This window comes from Drosophila arizonae, chromosome 3 (assembly GCF_054131065.1).
Source record: "Drosophila arizonae isolate 15081-1271.41 chromosome 3, UAZ_ARI_1.0, whole genome shotgun sequence".
Lineage (NCBI taxonomy): Eukaryota > Metazoa > Arthropoda > Insecta > Diptera > Drosophilidae > Drosophila > Drosophila arizonae.
In genome coordinates, this window is record NC_142923.1 from 11051936 (window position 1) to 11073134 (window position 21199).

Below are 21199 nucleotides of genomic sequence, written 5' to 3' on the forward strand. Positions count from 1 at the left end.
ATATCGAAAGGTCAAAAGCCAAATGGCTCTTGAGCTGAACAGCTGAACAGTTGAACAGCCAAAAGGTAAGCGAAGAGCAGTCGAAAAATTTACTTTACAAGGCGCAAGCATCATACAAAGGCTCAAAGCACCAGGGGTCCGTGACACAAACGTCCATTCACAGCTTATATGCCAGGCCCTATTTTTTATTTCTTGCCAAGTTTACGCACTAAGCAGCTGTCCGCCCGGCCCATTCACGTGTACGGGTCCAGGCTGGCAGAGGAATGCTGCAGGGTAAGCTGGCAGGCGCACTTCAAAGACTCACAAAGGCACTAAGGGCCTAAGAGTGAGCCAGCAAATGTTATTTTAATCAACATTTCTTCAAGCGCACCAATTTCAATACAAATTCATTTTGAATAGAATGAAAATTGCTGTGTAAATACAGTAAAATTTATTTAGCAATAAATATATGAGTAAAATATAAAATAATGTTATTTAAAATTATTAAATTACTCAAATAAGCACTTTTCTCCGAATAAATAAATGAACATAAAAATATATCGATATAAGTATTTGACAAAAATTTATAAAATATATTTTTGATAATTATTTCCATCGATTATAAATACAAATAAAAATAATTTATTTGCTTTAATGTGGAAAAAAAAAAATTAAAGTTCTAGTCTACTACGAGATCCTCGGAATCCTTCGAGCAACTGATATTTCAATAATTATTCGCTTCTTTTCTTCTTACAAAAGAAACTCAGACACACATAGGCACGCCACAATTTAATTGTTCAATAGCTTTGATTTCTCATTTTAATCGGTTCAGAGTATCAAAAATTGTATATAATAAATTTTCACTGTTCCAAATACTTGTTTAACTAGTTATCGAAAAAGAAAAACATTTAATTAATTAAAATAAACGTAGTCTCTAAAATAGATTTGAGTATTAAAATTGTAATTGTAATTTTCGTTGCAAATATAAAATGTATTTTAATTATAGCTAAAATGCTTTTGAGTAAAACAAACAGGTCCCTCTCATATATATATATTGGATGTAATTTAATACTCTTTTAAGTAAACAACAGATATTTAAGCATATATTCGCTTGGCACAATCGTTACGTCTGTGTGCACAGACACGGCGGAATTCATTTTTAATGCTGCCCTTACGGCAGATCAGCGTCGCACAGAGAATTCACCCCCTCTCCCCCTTGGCTGGGCCCTGGCAAACGAGTGTAACTGGCACTGCTAATTGCACTCATTCACACGACGAGCGCCAACAAAGGCGGCCAGAAGTGGCCTCTAACAACAACAGCAACAACAACAACAACAACAGAAGCAGCAACAGCAACAATAATAAGTGCAACAACAAGCAGCAAAAGTCGAAGAGTTGTCGCCTTGACGGCGCGGAAACGGAAGCGTTAGTTGCAAGGATATGTTGCACTAGTGCACAATAGTGAGTCCACCCACGTCCTCCTGCCACCCTTCCGCTCTTCCGCTCTTCCACTTCCACTCATCCATTCATCCATTCAGCATACGCAATTCAGACAACTCCCGGCAGCAGCCCATCGCGCGTCTCTCTGTTGTGTCTCTCTCTCCCTCACTCTCTCTCTTTCTCTCCCCGTCTCTCTCTCCCTCACTCTCTCTCTCTTTCTCTATGTGTGTATGCACAGCAATTATGTACCATTGAAGTTTCATTGTCAGCATTGCAGATTGCACGTGAAGTCCGCCCGGAACCGGAGGGAGCATGCTTCTTCTTCTGCTTGTGCTTCTGCATCTGCTTCAACTCTATAAAGCTGCGTCCGACACACTTTGTCCGTTTCCGGCGTAATTGTTATGCCAATTTTTAAGAGCGCGGCGTCGCCTGCGTCGCACAAATTAAATGAAAATCAAATAGAGCCCGACATCCAAAATACATAAATGCGGTAAAATTTGTAGCGTTAAATGTTAACAGTCGATTTACAGACACACACACACACACATGAGCACTCCGACACCCATACATAGGGCTATAAAAATATCAGCGCGTATTTGCGTGCTAGAGCTAGAGCTAGAGCTCTCCTCTCTCTCTCTCTCTCTCTCTCTCTCTCTCTCTCTCTCTCCCTCTTTGAGTCTGGCTCGTTCGACGAGCGATGTCGTTTGGCTTAGACTTACGAGCTTGGGGCGCAAATTGACAATTTCTCTGAAATTGCACAAATACTTATGAGGCTGTGCTCCATTTTTTTTATGGCAAATTACATAGCCGCATACGAGTGTAGATGTACATATATGTGTGTGTTTGTGTGTGTGTGTGGCGTCATATAATAAAAACGTTTGGCAGCCTGCTTTGCCAGAGGGTTTTATGATTGGTTTTTCAGCAAAAGGGGCAAAAGGAAAGCAGCAAGAAAAAAAAAAAAAAAAACGAAAGTAACATAAAATAAATAAAATATAAACTGCGTTATGTTTATGCGTCAAAGAGGGAGCGAGCCAGTGGGAGAAAGAAAAAGAGAGGGGGAGATAAAGGGCAAAAGAAAAACCCATCAGACATCATCAGCTTGCGCATAATTAAACATTAGACGACGATAATAAAATTGAAATCATTGAAGATTATTGCCAAGCATGAGCCAAACTGAGTTAAAGGCTGCCATTACCCAAGTGCTGCAGAGTTTCGCTCTCAAAGAAACTTTCTTAATGCCTTTGGGTTTTCCTTGAATTGCCATAAATTTAAATGTGCTTTAATGATGCTGCACCATTTTAAAATTCTGAGAATATTTACAGCCTCTAAAAAGTGTGAATGTGGGAAGAATTAGCGAATTACTTCTGAAATTGAGAATAATTTTTAATATATAAAAAAAAGTAATAATAGTAAATAAATTAAGATGAATATTTAACACTACAAAATAGAGAAAAATAGTAATAATAATTTTTAAAGTAAAATATATATTCAGTTTAAAACAGTCATTTTCAGACACAACTTTTTTATACAACATGTATAAAATAAAACAAAAAATATTCATTTCAAAAAGAATAAATAAAATAAATAAAATAAATAAAATAAAATAAAATAAATAAATAAATACCAAAAAAAAAGAAAAAAAAAAAAAAAAAAAAAACTAATGTCAATAATTCATAAACATCTATTTTTATACCCTGAACCCATTGAAAATGGGAAATCAGGGTATAATGGTTTTGTTGAAATGTATGTAACAGGCAGAAGGAGGCGTGGCAGACCCCACAAAGTATATATATTCTTGATCAGGGCGACGAGCTGAGTCGATTTAGCCCTGTCCGTCTGTCTGTCTGTCCGTCTGTCCGTCTGTCCGTCTGTCCGTCCGTCCGTCTGTCCGTCTGTCCGTCTGTCCGTATGTTTGAACGCGTCGATTTCCGAAGATATAAGAGCTAGAGACTTGAATTTTTTTTTAAAATGACCGTATATACAGCGCGGACGTCGAGTTTGCTTTTAAAATTCGATAAATCATCCCGTTATGTTTTTATCGAGTAAAAACATTCAAGTTCAAATCAGGTGCCTCTATAGCTAATTGTGAATGATTTTTCTTTTTTCAAATTTCTCAAATATTCAATATAATATGTAGATCATATGCTGAAAGTTTCATTAAATTCCGTTCAGTCAAAAATTAATAAAAAATAATCAAATATTTGGCCAATTAACAAACGCACGTGCAGCAGCTACAACAAATACATCACATCAGCTGTTAGTTTCGTTTAGTTTTGGTAGATGGCGCTGCAGCAGTGAATCTATTTGAGTTTTGCCAGCGCCACCAGCAGGAGTGGGGTGGCCTAGTGTGTTAGGTGCATGATGCTCGATCAAGAAGTCGCGGTTCGAATCCCGATCGGTGCAACACTGATGTTTTTTTTTTTTAATTGTTTCAAAATATTTTTATATTTTCATAAATACGTTTTCTATTTAATTTATATTTTTAAATACACCGAAATTGAAATTTTAACTATACTTTATGTGCGTTTTTAATAGTTTGGTTATTCTAGCAGATTCTTAGAATCACATCAGCAGTTAGTTTCATTTAGTTTTGGTAGATGGCGCTGCAGCAGTGAATCTATTTGAGTTTTGCCAGCGCCACTAGCAGGAGTGAGGTGGCCTAGTGTGTTAGCAGCATGACGCTCGACCGAGGAGTCGCGGTTCGAATCCCGGTCGATGCAACTGATGTTAATTTTTTTTTAATTATTTCAAAATATTTTTATATTTTATTAAATGAGTTTGGTATTTTATTTATATTTTTAAATACATCGAAATTGAAATTTCAGCCATACTAAATGAGCATTTTTATTTGTTGGGTTCAGGGTAGTATCTAGTCGAGCACTCTCGACTAGAGTTTTCTTACTTGTTTATTATTATATATTGCATGTAAAATTTATAAAATTTATTTAAAGTACGTTTGATGTACAAAATTAGTATATGTAATTTATTTTAATAATCAAATATATGTATGAAATTATATTATATACAATTAAGCTTGCGAATCGCAATTTTCACTTTTTATTATAATTATTATTTAAAGCAAAACTTTGGGAAATCATAAGAAAAAATAATAATTTTATAGTAGCTTAAAAAGTTTAAATACATATATTTTGTTAACTTAGGAGAATATTTTTAATATGCAACAAGAGTTTTCATTATATTCGCCCAGCTCGAACTCGTATTAATATTATACAAATAAGCTGACACAGAATAGTTTGCAACTTTTTAGTATGCTAATCAACTCTTACTTGCTGTCGAAAAACTCATCTGCATTGCTCTTGACTCAGATTTCAACGGCCAACCGGCGCTTAGAATCAGCTTGTTTAACTAATACAGCTGCCTTGGTCAGCCGAACATAATCTGAATATCAAGCGAAAGGTAAACTTATAAAGCAATTAAAAAGTTTTTTTGCGGTTTTTTTTTTTTTTTTTTTTTTTTTTTTTTTTGTGGATTGTTATGATTTTGATATTTTGTTGTGCTGTATGAAAAAAGTTTTCGGAGCACAGCTTGGGCACAAAAAAAGCTGCAGGTGCAGAGCAAATGAATAACAGCATTAGTAGAGCGACATAGACACGGGCTTGTGTGTGAGTGTGTGTGTGTGTGTTTCTTTGTGTAGTTAATGATAATCATAATAAGACGTTGAGTGCCTGAAAGTATGCTTAATTTGCTGCAACTTAAAGGCACTAAAGCTGCACAAAGGACAACTGAGGCCGGCCCGCCGGACGCTGGCAAACTTGGCAGGAACTTTTTCCTTTAAGTGCTGCCATGCTCCTTCTCTCTAACAACATAAGCTGCTAGCCAAATAAAAATATGTGTGTACACACACACACACACACACACACACATATATAGATTTGCCCCCGCCCCCTACAGCGCACACATCAAATGCTTGCTGAAAGCAAGCTCGAATTGCCTTTGAGAGAGTCGCGAGCAAAATGGCAGCTGCCTCGACGAAGACGAAGACGAAAACGACGTTTGCCGTTTATTTGCGTTTATAATGTGTGAGCTATTAAAATTTTAGAGGCTGTGCACATTTCGCTCAGTGTAGTACGTATGTGCACACGACTAAAGTATATGTATGTACTATATGTATTTCTGTGTGGCATTTGCTTTGCTTTTTACATACATTTGCGTCATCTGCCACCGCCTTTGGCTTCGCTTTTCGCACAGCATAAAATACGAAAAATTAGCCGATTTTCTTTTAAAGGCGGCGGCAGAGATGCGAGCGGCTCTTTTAAAGTGCACAGCAGCTGCTCTGCTCCTGCTCCTGCTCCCGCTCCTGCTGCTGCTGATGTGGCGCCCTGTAAGCATCTTTTTAAGTGAAAACGCGACGTGTTTTGCACTTTGTCCAAATGCTTGTTGCGTTGCGCAATGCATTCAGCTAAATTCATATTCGTGTGCAGCAGCCAGAAATTAACATAAAAATGAATGCGAAGCGTTTTTAATGTCAACGTTTTGTTGGCTATGCATACCCTGCAATAGATTGCTAAAGGGTGAGTACATTTTAGAGAGAGTCAGAGTGTGTGAGAAAGAAAGAGAGAGTGAGAGGTAGAGAGAGATGAAGAGAGACATATAAAGTGTGAGAGGTAGAGAGAGAGAGAGAGAGAGAGAGAGAGAGAGAGAAAGAGAGTCAGATAGTGAGAGACGGAAAAGGAGAGTCAGCTAAAAGTCATGATTTTTCAAGGCCAGTTCTTGAATGCCCTCTCTTTCATTTTTCTCACCCAGAATGAAGTACCTCAAGGGCCTCCTCAGACGTTTTTTCTCATATAAACCTCTAGCTCGATCAGTTTCTATCAAAATTCGACGACGTAATGCGATAAAATTCGCTGCAAAGACCAATCATTCTGTGAAAAAGTTGATGCAGAAGCTATATTGTCTCCATTTAAAAAAAAAATTAAGAGACTGAAGAAGAAATTCCTATGATTGATTGGAAGATGCTGAAGAAGAAAGCTTTATAAATACACTGTTGCTAGATCAAACAATTAACTAGAAGACTGCTATCGACTCACGCACGCACGAGCTTACTGCTTTTTCATAAGGTCGTGCACCTGAAAAGCTCATCAAATTTGTACACTCAATTTTCTTCCCTATTTTCTACTTGCAACAATAAGCTTCAGCATTTTTATGGTAATTTAAGCTCCTACTTACTTTAAAAAATTCTTATGGTAATTTTGCCTAACTCACAGTTTCATTATATACAAATTTATATTTAGGCAAGTTTTTCTCTCTTTTAACTGCATTTTCGCACTCGCATTTTCTCACACTACAAACTATTTGTGGAATTTATTGCAGAGCATCTGGCAGTCTGTTGAGTTGCGTATTTATTGTTGTTTATGTTATTTTGTTGTTGTTGCTTCGCTTCGTTTTTTCATTGTGGCATTTGGGTTTGCCTTTTTGTCGACCAGACTCAGCAGCAGCTTATTTTTTATGCATATTTTATTATTTAGCCAGTGCATGCGTAATTTTATTTGCCGCCTCGCCCTGTTGCAATGTCCACCTTCTATTTTTTTCTTTATTATTATTTATTTTTCGCAGTTACTCGCTGGCAGACCCTGGGAAGGAGTATAAGTTTTACGAGTTGTAAAAAATGTATTCACGCTAGAGCATGGCACTCGTTTGTTGTGCTTGCGGTTGTCCTGCTCAGCCCGTTGTTGTCCTGCCGCCACTCCGGCTGCACCTGCGTTCATGCATTGTTGTTGCTGTTGTCGTTATTGTTGTTGCTTTGTTGTCACGCTACCTTGGCCAGCACACACAAACACAAACACACACAGACACACAGTCGGAGCAACATGCCAAATTAAGTGCTCCTGCTGTTGTGTGGAGCTCCGCCCCTCGACTTTTTGCCCTGCCTACCGTATGTGCCGCACCTTGTGAATGCCAACAGCAGAACACAGAACGCAGAATGCCGCTTAAGTTGTCATGTACATTTTAATTTTCGCATGTTATGACATGTTTGCAACGCAACTTTTAAGTTGCAGCAGCACAAATTGCAGCCGCATTCGCCTTGCCCTGCCACACACGCGTGTCTGAGCGCCCTAATAAATATTTATAAATCCAAAACAAATTAACTTTTTGCCACCACGCACCTGCTCGTCAATCAAATTTCCTCTTTCGATATGAACTTCATTTGCATTTGTAGTGCTACTAGAATTTGTTAGTAATTACTGAAAACAGTTTCATGCTGATGCAATGAATTATGAATAGCATATGAGCTTTAAGTAGACCTATATATATAACTATATGTATTTAACTGCATATATTTTTTTGATATCTTGTCCATGCTCTGTTCTCTATGCAAAAATTTGCTTCCTTGAAGCTTTGAAGAGATTTGCCTTTGATATCAAAGTAGTTAAGTTGGAATGAAAGTGTGTGTATGTGTGTGTGTGTGTATTTTATCCGCAACATATTCTAATTGGAACTCTGCATACTCTGCATATGCTTCATGCAATTCTCCAAGCACTTTTGCCACTCAAAAGTGGTTAGCTCCAAGAGGAGCTGTTTAAAGGCTTTACGACCTGCTTGAAACACTTAAAAACCCCAAACTGGCATTTTACTTTTACAAATAGAAATTGTTAAGTGCCGAATTCGGTCTGTAAGCCGAATGAATTTTATATATGGAGTAATCAAAAAGTATTTTTAGGGAGTCGGTATGCGAAAGCTCACATTGCATTGAAGGTAAAGGATAAAGGATAGGATGAATTAGAAAAACTTTAGTTTTCATCAACTGTGCTCAAATGTATCAATGTCTTATTAAAATTTGTTGGGTATGTCTGCTTCACTCATTTCTGAGAGTATTTTGAAGTAAGATACTATACAGATGTATATATATATATATTACTATATAACATAATCTGCTCAGTGCGGCAAAACAAATGGGAAATAAACTATTTTAGAATACAATCAGCATATATTGGATATATGAAAGAGATTAGTTATTATGGATGGCAATATCCTATATAACTGCTATGACATGTATATATGTATATCTAGACATATACTACTACTACAATATTTAATTTAAAAGCTATTATGTTTGCTTATACCATAGTATTCTAATTAATAGCTGTTGTTTCATTTCAAGTCTTAGATGTATTCACATGTAATTTTCATTTAAAATCCAACATTTTGAACTTCTACATCTACTTTTACATATTTTTTAAATAATTAATAGAAACTAGTCGACAATTGTGTTTAGCAACTGAAGCACTCTGAGAGCTCAATTATTTCATAGCCTTGCTCAAGGACTGGCCCCTTGGCAAATGCATGAATTGAATAGGTATTGCAGCCTTTGGCATTTGCTAATTGCTTGACACATTTACCTTATGCAGAAAATAAATCCAATTGAGCTTAGTTTTCTTTAAAGGGCAATTGATTTAGCTCGTTTCCCTGATGATTTTGGCATATCTCTTTGGGTGGCGATAAGTCGTCACGTTGCTTGGTTTACTCCGGCTTGAAGTTGTGGTTGCAACAGTTTGGGGCCGGGTTGCCAGAGGCAACACGACTGGAGACAGCCAAATTGTTTACCGCAGCTGTTGATAAGTTTTTAATTAAGTTTAAGCGTATTAGCTGGCACTTTAGCCGGCTGTGCAGCTCGCCAATCTATAAAAGCCACAAGAACTCGGCATTACTTAAGCGCTGCTCCGGCCCCATAAAGCGAGCAGGAAAATTAAGTGTTTGGTCTAAAGTCGCTACGGCTTTTGAATAAATGGAATAGAAAAACGAAAAGCGAAAAAAATAATTGAAATACGCAGACAGTCGCTGGGTGCGTGGCCAAAGTCGCGACACGTGCCATTTCCGTTGCCACAGACACTTGGCGCGCATTAAGCATACGCCGCGTGTTACCAAAACGCGTTGCCCATTACCGCGCAATGAAAAACCCCCGCCCATGCCCAATGCCCCGAGAGAAGGGCAAGAAACAATTGCTTATGTCTGCTGGCAAATACCAATTTGGTGCGAATGTCTGACAACCAGAAATTGAAATTATTTTCAATGACAGCAGTTTAGAAGATATCTAAGACATGCCAATGGGCTCATTGAAATGCTATGAGAGATGGAAATAAAATGCTCGAAATGCTTATTCATTAGTGAAGCAGTTGCTTTGTCTAGCTGAGTGATAGAAGGTACAAATCTATATGATTTACCCTATGTCTCGACCCAACATCAACTCTGACTCTCCCACTCTCTCACTCTTAGGCTCTATTGTAGAACAAGTGAAATTTTTAAGGCACAACCTGAGATGCGGACATGCAGTTCAACTGCTGGCTTGCTCTTGATTGTCAAATCATTTTGTGATAAGGATATAAGGACAACACGAGCACACAAGGACAAGAACAGAAGCTTAGACATTCGCCCACGCACAGTTCCGTAGTAGAATGTGCACGAGTGTGTGTGTGTGTGTGTGTTTTTGTGTGCGTGTGTGTTTCTCTGTTTCATAACTGACAAATGAAAATGTCAAAAATGTGTACAAACTGCTGCCAAATGAGAAATGTCTTGTATTTGTGCGAGCATAAATTAAATTAGAGTTTCGTTCAGCATAAACTCACACGAAATGTCCTTTCTGAACAACAACCCGACAACAAGCAACAGAAATATTTTTGTCTATTTTCAAATTGATATTTTCCTTCGTTTTCTTTCATTTTCATTTTCATTCCGTTTCACAAGCAATTTTCAAATCGAAATTCATGCATATTTAAAGAGCGGCCCCATTTACGTTCGTTTGTGAAAAGTAATTTAAAATCAACTATGAGAATGCTCAATATGGATATATTCCGATATATATATGTATATGTGTATGTGTATATCTCTCTTAATTTATACATTTATATTTCATGCGCAAATTGTTTCTAGTCCAAAAATGTTTTTAATCGCATTTTGTCAAAAGAATAAAAACCAAGGGAGGAAGTTGAGTAAAGCTCTTTTGCGAGAATTGCAAATGTGGAATGAATTACAAATGAAAAAAAAAAAAAAAAAAGAGAAATGTATATATGCAAGCGATTAAATAAAAAATAATAATAATCAAATAATATCCATTTAAATCTTGTGAATTATTGACAAGCATTAAGGAATTTAATTTTATAGCATTTTTTTTTTTTCTTTTTGCGTAACTGATTGACGTTATTTGAACGCCTAGCATTGTTTTCCAAGTGGTTGCTGCGCAGCGCTGATATGCAACAATAACTCATTAATTAAACAGTTCATGAATTTCTCAAGCCTGCGCGGCTTTACCTTGAATCTGGGCAACAATTACAAGCTAAGCGCCAAGCATTTTGGCCAAAAGCCAGGCCGGGCCCAGGCAGCTGCTGCGCATAGACAACGACGGGGTTCAGATTAATGCCTGGTTATTAATAATGCTGGAAAAGGCTCAGTTCAGGTGAAAGCCGTTGCCAAGGCGAAAGCAAATCAAGTCAATTTGTTAGCCCAGGAAATGATGGCACTGCCAAGTATCCATTACGCATTTGCATTGGCGCCAGCCAACATTCACTCCTGGCAGTCAGTCTGCCAGTTCATCAGTCAGTCACTTCGTCCGTCTGTCCTTCCATCTGTCTGCTAGTCAGTTAGCCAGTTCCGCTTGTTGTGGGTGGCTAATGAAGCGCGTGGCTTGCTGAAGTTCTCTGCCTGCGCCGGATCGAATAACACAATTGCTGTTTGCCTTGTTTTTCGAACAATTTCCTTTGAGGGCGTCTGACTGCGCTGTCTCTCTTACTCCTTCTCTCTGTCTCTCTCTCTCTCTGTCTGGTTATCTACTTGCAGTGTAATTTATATGTTATTTACCTAAATTGGCTACACTGCAATATGTTGCATGATTTATAGCTGCCATCTTCATTCGATTGTCTGGGCATTTGCTTATTTACATTTTGGTTTACGTTGCCTTTGCCTTTGCCTTTGCCTTTGCCATGTCCTTTGTCTTCTGCCACTTGAATGTCCTTTGATTAATTTGCGCAAATATAAATGTCAGCTTGTTGCCATTGCCAAAGGTAATTTAAAGGCCAGCCCACAGCTGTGCCCTTGTCAAATCATATCAAGGCCAATAATGAGCAAGCAATCAGCACAATGAGATATAATAATATGCCCCAAAGCCCCCGCTCGCCCAGCTCCAGCTGGAAAATTAACAGCCATGTACGGGCATTGCGCTGGATCGCGGCATTAACAAAACATGAAATGCAATTAAAAGCAACAAATTGAATTGGTTTTTCAGCTGGATGATTTCCAGCCCATATTTTCGTTTTCGGTTTCGTTCTCGTTTTGGATTTCATTTTCATTTTCATTTGCGCGCATTTGCATATTTGCTATATGGGATATGGAATATAATTTTATCCGGCTCTTGTTTTTGCATTTTCACTTTCAAGTTGAAAGCGATACGCCGGATTCATTATGGACAGGCGCACGCACTCCGCATCGAGTGCGCGAAATGAAAGTACATTAATAATCGAGTGCAGCTCGATGAAATATTTGCCAACTGTCAGCGAAAAGTTATTAAAAATAAATCACCTGAAATAAAGTACGCAAATAAACAAGCTCACATACGCCTCTACACATGTGTGTGTGTGTGTGTGTGTGTGCGTATTGATACGCGAATGAAAAATGTAATTATTGCAATAACAGCGCCAAATAATGGCAGCCATAAACAAAATAATATTGAAGCATGTATTAAATATTCAATCAAACATTACGAACTTATCATTTATCATGCAATTGGATGTCTGTAAAAAACACGCTTCAAAGGAGGCAACAAATAATACGCTGAAAAGTCGTAATTGCAATTTGTTACTTCACTTTGCTTTTGTATCTCACAAATATTGTGCGCAGTAAAACACAATTTTGAATAATTATATTTGCCAATGACTTCTTTTGAAATGTTTATTTAAATTAACTTTCCATATGGTATATTACTGAAAAAAAAAAAAAAAATGAAAATTAAAATATTCTGTTAATGAGTAAAATATATAAAATGAGAACATGAATATTTATTATTATTTGGATAGAGGAGGACATAAGAGTAATAGATAATGAAATTGCCAAAGGGATAAAACTTTTATATTATTTATTTATTGTTTCCTTATAATATTAAAACTGTATAATTTTTTTAAATATATATTTTTTTTTTAATATATAATAATTGGCAATATTATGTTATCTACTCGTTTATTTCTTTTTTTATTTATTTATTTTTTTTTTTTTAAATTCTCTATAATTGCATAAAATTTTAATTTAAGTTAACTTTAATATAATTCCATATATATAATAATTATTTTTATATAATATTTTAAATTAAGTAAATACAAATATCCAATTCATAAGACTTTATATATTTTATAAGACATATATATTAGTCAACAAGAAATATGCATATTTATTTACACATATTTATGTTTATATTTATTTGTATATAGATAATTATAATGGAATATTTTTACTGAATTTTGAAGCAAATATTTGAGCTTAATTAAAAACTGGCTATAAAAACTAACGTTTACTTTGCTTGCCTCCGTTTACTTGCAGCGCTTAACGGTAAAACCCAACGCTAACCAGCGGCAGAGCAACGAAAACAATAGCATAAATCAGTACACGTGTCGCATACACAATGCGAAGCATGCGGCAAGGCATCGACAACAACAGCAACAACGACAGCAGCAGCAATAGCAGCAACAGCAACAATAAGAACAGCAGCCACAGCCGCAGCCGCAGAGACAACAGCAACAACAACAGCAAGTGAATTGCGTTATAATTTCATTAAGGACAAAAACCTTTTCAGTCAACGGCTATAATGCGAAGGGCTAAGGCAGCAAAGGAGAAGAGCGCTAAAGTAGAATAAAGTTGAGTAAAAGCAAAGCGGAGCAAAGCCGCAGGACCCAAGAGGCGGCACTAACAAAAGCATTGCCTACTTACAGGCGCTGCCAAGCAAAAATCAAGCGACTGGCATTTTTATGAAATTAATACAAAAGACGCCAGCTAGAGATAGAGCGAGAGTGACAGAGAAAGGGAGAGGCAGAGTGCGAGCTGGAGTCTGCAATGACAGCAACGTGGACGTGGACACAATGATGAGCACTCGCACTCTGATTATAATGGCGGCCCAGCCTCACGAGCAGCAGCAGCAGCAGCAGCAGACGCAGCAGAAGCAGCAACGGGCTAGCGGGAAACGCTTTTTTTATTGCCTGACACTCGAGTAGGCAACGTGATTCTGCTGCCAAGTCGAGACGACAGCGACTGAGTGGCTAAAGCAGACGCTGTAGCTGTAGCTCTCGCTGTAGCTAGATCAACGTTATATTCCAGCGACTGCGCTAATGTTATTTGCGTGACGCGGAAGAGGAAGAGGAAGAGCAAGAGCAAGAGAACGAGGAGCTCGAAAAACGTCACCTTCATTTACTAATTTGACATGCAAACGTGACCAAGTGTCGCACATAGACTCCAAATAGAAGCGAAAGCCAAGACAAAGCCGATTCAATAGAGGAGTGTATAAGAAAATGCCACGCCTACTGCAATTAATATTGCCCCAGCTGCTGGTGGTGCTGCTGCTGCTGCTGCACTGCATCGTCGCCTGTCCGCCGGAAGTGTGCGTCTGCAAGTGGAAGGGCGGCAAGCAGACAGTCGAGTGCGGCGGACAGCAGCTGTCCGCGCTGCCGGAGGGCATGGATCCGGGCACACAGGTGCTCAACTTCAGCGGCAACGGGCTGCAGGTGCTGCAGAGCGAGCGCTTCCTGCGCATGGATCTGCTCAATCTGCAGAAGATCTACTTGTCGCGCAACCAACTGATACGCATACACGAGAAGGCCTTCCGCGGCCTGACCAATCTGGTGGAGCTGGACCTCAGTGAGAATGCGCTGCAGCATGTGCCCAGCGAGACCTTTCAGGACTACAGCTCGCTGATGCGGCTCTCGCTCAGCGGCAATCCCATACGGGAGCTGAAGACATCGGCGTTCCGCCACCTGTCCTTCCTGACCACACTGGAGCTGTCCAACTGCCAGGTGGAGCGCATCGAGAACGAGGCCTTCGTGGGCATGGACAACCTCGAGTGGCTGCGCCTCGACGGCAATCGCATCGCCTTTATTCAGGGCGCACACATTCTGCCCAAATCTCTGCACGGGATCAGCTTGCACAGCAATCGCTGGAACTGCGACTGCCGCCTGCTCGACGTCTACGGCTGGCTGGTCAGCCACAATACGCCGCTGGCCGAGGAGCCCAAGTGCATGGAGCCGGCACGGCTGAAGGGCCAGCCGATCAAGGGACTGCAGCGGCAGCAGCTCGCCTGCCTGCCCGAGGTGAGTCCGCAGTCGAGCTACACGGAGGTGAGCGAGGGCCGGAACATGTCCATCACGTGCCTGGTGCGCGCCATACCCGAGCCGAAGGTGCTGTGGCTCTTCAACGGCCAGGTGATGAGCAACGACAGCCTGCTGGACAATCTCCACATGTACTACTACATTGACGAGAGCGGCGGCAGCGGCGCCGAGGAGAAGCGCAGCGAGATCTTCATTTACAACGTGGGCGCCGAGGACAATGGCACCTTCTCCTGCGTGGGCCAGAACATTGCCGGGACGACGTTCAGCAACTACACGCTGCGCGTGATCATCAAGGAGCCGCCGGTGGTGAATGAGGTGTCCTTTCCGCGCGACTACATGAACTACATCGTGGCCAGCAGCGCCGGCGGCGCCATCATCTTCGTCGTCCTGCTCTGCACGATTGTGGTCAAGTGCAAGCGCAGCGCCGAGCCGGCCAAGCGCAAGAAGTGCGACCAGGTGACGAGCATTGCCGGCGCCACGGACTCGACGAACGGCAGCAGCCAGGACACCGGCATGATGAAGTGCGCCTCCATACTGAACGACGGCGACAGCCTCAATGGCGGCGCCGGCCTCATGCTCGCCGACAATCTCACGCCCACCAAGGCCGGCAATGGCAGCGCCGGCGGACCCGGCACCATTGGTGTCGGCAGCGCCGGCGGACTCATTCTGGGCGGTCAAATGAAGCAGAATCTGTTGCTGTACGCCACGCCCAACACGCACTCGCAGCAGCAGCAGCACCAGCAGCACCAGCAGCAGCAGCAACATCAACAGCAGCAGCAGCAACAGCTGCAGCTGAACGTCAATATGATGAATGCCGCAGCAGCAGCAGCTGCCGCTGCCGGCTCGCCGCCACTGCTGCTGAGCAACGGCCTGGCCGCCGCCTATTGCTCGCCGCCAGCATCGCTGCGCAACTACCCGGAAAAGAATCCCGACCTGGTCAACGATGCGGAAAGTGTCAAGCACAAGCTGAAGACGGCCGTCTCGCTCGACGGCGCCGCGGACTACGAAACGGCCAGCGATTGCGGACAGTACGAGGGCTGCTATCAGCTGACGGCGGCCTCGCCCCATGCCCATGCCCACGCCCATGCCATGCTGGGTGGCATGGGCTCGCGGTTCGCTGCCGCGATGACAACGCTGCCGCGCGGCATGCAACTGAAGTCGGTGCTGAGCTCGGCGTCAGCTGCGGCGGCAGCCACATCGCCGCATCAGGTGGATGTGCACCTGAATCCGGTTTGCTTTTTGGGCCAGGATGGCTATGCCTACGACTACAGCAGTGCGCATCTGGTGCAGCAGGTGGCCGCGGCACCGCAGCACCACCAGCAGCAGCAGCAACAGCAACAGCAGCAACAGCAGCAGCAGAACTTTTACCGCACACTGCCCCATAATCGCGCCCATAAGCAGCAGCAGCAGCAGCAGCAATTTGCAGCCGCACAGAATGCCAGCCTTCGGTACAGCATGGAGGCGGAGTTTGTGCAGCGCGCGCCCGCCGTAGCCTACGAGAAGTATCAGCTGCCGAATGTGCGCTTCACGGCCGAGGGCTATCCGCAGCAACAGTTGCAGCTGCAGCAACAGCAGCAGCAGCAGTTCCCCTCGCCGCCCGAGGGCTACAAGAGCAGCGATCTGCCGCTGCCAGCCTTTCAGCAGTGGCCCAGCTGCTTGCCCGGCTATCATGCGCAGCCGCTGCGCTACGGCCTCGGTCAGCCATCGCCCGTGCTAACAGCAGCAGCAGCAGCAGGAGCAGGAGCAGGAGCAGCAGCGACAACAGCAACAGGAGCAGCAGCAGCAGCAACGCCCGCGCCCACGCTGGAGAGCAACACCACCATACCCGAGCTGGACGAGACTGAGACGTCGCCCAGCGGCTCGAATGCAGCCATGGCCGAGGCCGAGTGCGCGGCCAGCAGCAGCGCCGAGGCGACGGACGCAGCGAAGCTAAAGCAGCTGAATGGTCCCCTGGCGGACAGCCCGGACGAGGGCTATGTGGGTGATGCGCAGGAGACGAGCGACATTTGACAACGCGGCGCTGCTGCCGGCCAGGATGCTGCCTTAGACGATTCTGTGGCTCTGTAAACACACACAGACACACACACACACATATACACCCACACACACAGACAGAGACACACCCACACACATACTCGCACAGAAATAGAATTAGGCTTGTGTTCGTATACGTGTATCCGTATCCTTTGTTGCCCACAGCAAGCAAACAAAAGACCAGAATAACCCACACCCCAAACCCAAGAAGAAGAAAAATGAAAAAATAGAAAATGCGAACAGAACTTAGCAAAACCGAATGAAACATGCCCTAACAGAGATCAGAATCGAAAAGCAAAAAACTAGCGCAATTAAATATTTTCTTCTCCTGCTCGATTTGCATATTGTTGCCGAAATGGATTTTTAGTTCAATTAGAAACCCATTTGCTGCAGCACCACATCGACAAATGCAAATTGAAGGCTAATCCAGATGACCTCATATATATATATATATATATATATTTTGCCTCCTGGGCCAGCTCAAAGTTGTTGACAAAGTTGTCTGGGCCCACTGCAAAGGGTATGGCAAAAGGGCAGAGTGCTGGCCTAACCTAATAAAGCCGAAAAACAAAGACGCGCAGCTAAACAAAAGACTAGAGCTTCGTCCCTAGCTCTGACTTCATCTTTGGCAGTTGTTATTGTTGTCGTCGTAGTTGTTGTTGCTGTTGTGGCTGTTGTTGGGGCAGACTCCTTTTTCTTTGCTGTCGTGCCTATGCGTGCCTCGAGTGGCAAGCTGGCAGCATTTTATTTCCGTTGATGTAATTGAAAAAGTTTTTCATTTAATATAAACTTTTCAGCGTCTTGCTCGCTCGCTCTCTCTTTCTCCGTCTGCTCTCGGTCTTCTTTTTCGCTCACTCAAGCCATAAAAAAGCTGAGCGAAAGAAAAAATGCCTAAAAACAAGCAGCAAGGCAGGAGAATTTCCAGGCCGGCCCAGACCAGGCCTATGCCTACATTTTGTCACTGTTTTGTGGGGCTTTTGTTGGTTTGTTTTCCTGCCGATTGAGTTGCTTTTGGCGGCGTTGTTAGCTGACAATTGACTCGGCGGTGCCCACATGTCACATGCTGGCAACCATTGCCGCTGCCCGGGCAGGAGGCAACTCAGCGTGCTCCACACTCAAGTGGCTCCAGGCGCTGTGTGTTGGCAAGGCGACACCTGCTCAACGACACAAAGGATTTCGTGCGTGGGGAACGGGCTCAAGTGGACGGGCGATACAGCGTCTTAGCTGGAGTGCCAAGTGCTCCGACCGAATCGCGAGTGGCATTGAGGGTTTGGGCATCCCTTTGGCATTCTGCTCTAGTTTATGAAATTTTAATTTGGGACACAGCAGCGCCAGGCTGCATTTAAATAATTTAATGTGTTTGTTATTCGACTTTGACATAAAGCTTGTTTCTCTTCTTTCCCCTTTCCTATTTTTTTTTAATTTTTTTATTGGTGTGTGACCATCTCATCTTATATCAATACGACAAGCAAGGTGTACTGGCACTCAACTAGCACAGGTATTTCCGGGTAACAGAGCAGCGTAGGTATCGTAAATAAGTAGGACTAAAGCATATATTAAGTAGACACTAAGAACTGCTTAATTTTAACAAAACTAATCTTTAAATACTCCACTTTGGGTATGGCAACAGCGAGTGTTCATAATGGCAAAGTGAAGGATTCATGCATAAAAGCTTTAAATGATTTTCAAAAATTATAAAAGGATAACTAATTTTTTTTATTTTTTTTTTATTTTTTTTTTAGTAAATCCTGCTTTAAATAATATGCATTAAAAAAATTAAAATAATTAAAAAAAATTAATTGATATAAATTCATTGACATTTTTTTTTTTTTACATAAGCAATATATTTATTTGTATTTGTACTGTAAAGCAATATACAATTTATTTGAAACTCATTGCACACAAATATAGAATAAATGAAATTAAATATTAATTGGTTCATTTTATTGATCTTAAGTTTACAATTAATCAACAACTACAAAATTTTCAGTTACTTCTTAATACTTAAAAAGCGAAAAATCATTAATGCCTAAAAAAGCTAAAAATCACTAAAAAAAAAAAAAAAAAAAAAAAAAAAAAATACCTTCTCTTAATATTAAACTAAACAAAATATTTGGCTACAAAAAACCATTAATTTTATTTAACATTAACTTTATTTTTATCTGTCAAAATTGTATAACAAAATAGATTTGCAGTCAGCCAAAAATATTAATATTTTGCTTACTTTTGAATTTATAAATTTCATAACTTTCAGTTACTTCCATATACGCATAACTACATTGTTTTGCTTTACACTTTTGCACTTCTTAGTTCTTCTCAGTAAGTAGAAATTCTCTCACATTTTCAAAATATTTTCTGTGTACATAAAGGAATTCAAGATGGAAACAAATAGCGATGAAGGTGAAAAGTTGAACAGAAAATGAAAAGCAAATTTCGAATGTTGTAAGAGTTAAAATCGAGTAGCAAAAGGAAAACAGAATTAATAAACTGCATTGAGCTGAGAGAAATGCAGAAGCAATCATTTAAGCACACTACTGATTACTGTAAATGAAATAAATATATAGCATATAGGAAATCATAGCTGTAAAAAATACACACTCACAGTTGCGTATATAGCAAATAATTTAGTTTTAATTTCACCAAGTGAGTTAGTTGGCAAAATGCACAGAAAATTTAAATGGAAATCGAAATACTGAAATATATAAAAAACAAAAATTAAAAAACATTACAAAAAAAAAAAAATACATTTTAGCATAGCAAATGTAAAACTGAATCTAATATTATAAACACTCTAAAAGCAAAAACAAACAAAAATATTCAAAACAAGAACAACAAAAAACATTTTAAAATACGCCCATAATTTACAAGAACTATTTTAGCTGTATAAATAAAAACGATATATTAAGTTAGAATTAGGTAATGGAAAACGTTTATGAATAAATAAATATATGAAGCGCCATAAATGCGACAACAAAACACTTAAACAACAATGAGCATTAATAATTGAGAGAGAACACTATAAACAACAATACACACACGGAGACACAGACACCTACACACACACACACACACACAACTAACATAAATTAAGCTAATATATAAATATATTAATTTTCTAAGTTAAATGATAAAAAACGATTATGAATGAAGCAAATTGTAAAAAGTATAAAAACAAATGAAACCAAATAAAAAACGCATTAAACTGAAGAATTTAATAAAAATTAAAAAAATAAAAATAGCAATTTCAATTTAAATATTCGAGCTACTGTGGCTGCATTTTCTTGCTGCTTGATTTGAATGCAGTTGGAGAAAATGCGGAACAAAAAATTCCTAATGGCGCATGACGGTGAAAATGTAAATGGCAAATGGAAAGTGGAAAGTGGATGAGCAGAAAAACGCAATGAAGCATGGAAAAGTACGGAGTGATTTGCGTGATTCGTCAAGAGTTGGCGGCGAGCGGAGGGCAAATGAAAATTCTTGGATAATGCCTGGAATTGAATCAATTTAACTATGTCAACAATAAGCAGAGCTGGCCGAGGCGACCCACAGCTGGTAAATCAATTTCAGGCATGCAGCATAATAATATAATATTATTTGAATGCACCCAAAGCTCTCCCATAATGTATAGCAGACAGTTGCTGCATATTTCCAAGCCAGATTTTAAGGGCCAGTGCAGTAATGCAATAAATACAGATTTATATTAAGACTTAATAATGTATGTATGTATAAATGGATAGCGGTTGCCAAAAGGAATCTGTAAGCAGTGCGAGAGCTTTTCATACATATATGTATGGGACACACGCATCACGCATACGCAGCGTCTGCCAAAAAGTACACACACACACACACACACAAACCGGGCCGAGATAGCAGCAGCTGCAGAAACTGCAACTTCTTGCCAAGAGCTCAAAGCAGCTGCAAAACGCAGAGAGTGTCGAGGCTGACGCATTATACGTTTCACTGCGCAATAATCCCATTAAAAGGCACTCGTGGACACGAAATGGGGGCGAGGAGGAGGCGGAGGCGGAGGCGGAGGGGCAGGGGCCAAGCCATAGGATAGAGCTCAACTGGGTCAGTTAATGCAGCTCGACCTGGCTGACATTTATGACCACAGCAGCAGAGAGGTTGAGTGGTAGAGGCACAGAGGAGGGCGGAGAGAGAGTAGATAACTGCAACAGCAACTTGAACGGCATCCAATTAAGTTGCCGGTTGCCGAGTTGCCGAGTTGCCACCGGCACATACCACAGACATGAGTGCCAAAATTTATTGAAGAATCCTCAAGCCAGGGCTTTAAAGTAAGAAAAAATATGACCAGATCAAGTGTGAGTGGAGCCGTGTTGACAACCAAGCGCCAAAGCACACACAAACATAGCTAGAACCAGCAGCAGCAGCAGAACCACAAAACCAGAGCAGAGCACAGAGCAGAGCGCAAC

General features: G+C 40.8%; 1 protein-coding gene across 2 annotated transcripts in view; it reads left to right on the top strand.

Annotated features, from left to right (window-relative positions):
• The window catches only part of kek2 (leucine-rich repeat, immunoglobulin-like domain-containing kekkon 2 protein), a 62852-nt gene extending 43342 nt beyond the window's left edge, over positions 1-19510 (top strand). For both annotated transcript variants that reach the window (XM_089463558.1, XM_089463557.1), the window contains exon 4: positions 12958-19510. In XM_089463558.1, the coding sequence (XP_089319684.1) occupies positions 13920-16742 (2823 nt within the window). In that variant the 5' untranslated portion in view covers positions 12958-13919 and the 3' untranslated portion in view covers positions 16743-19510. The remainder of the gene's footprint in view (positions 1-12957) is intronic.
• Positions 19511-21199: the final 1689 nt, after the last annotated feature.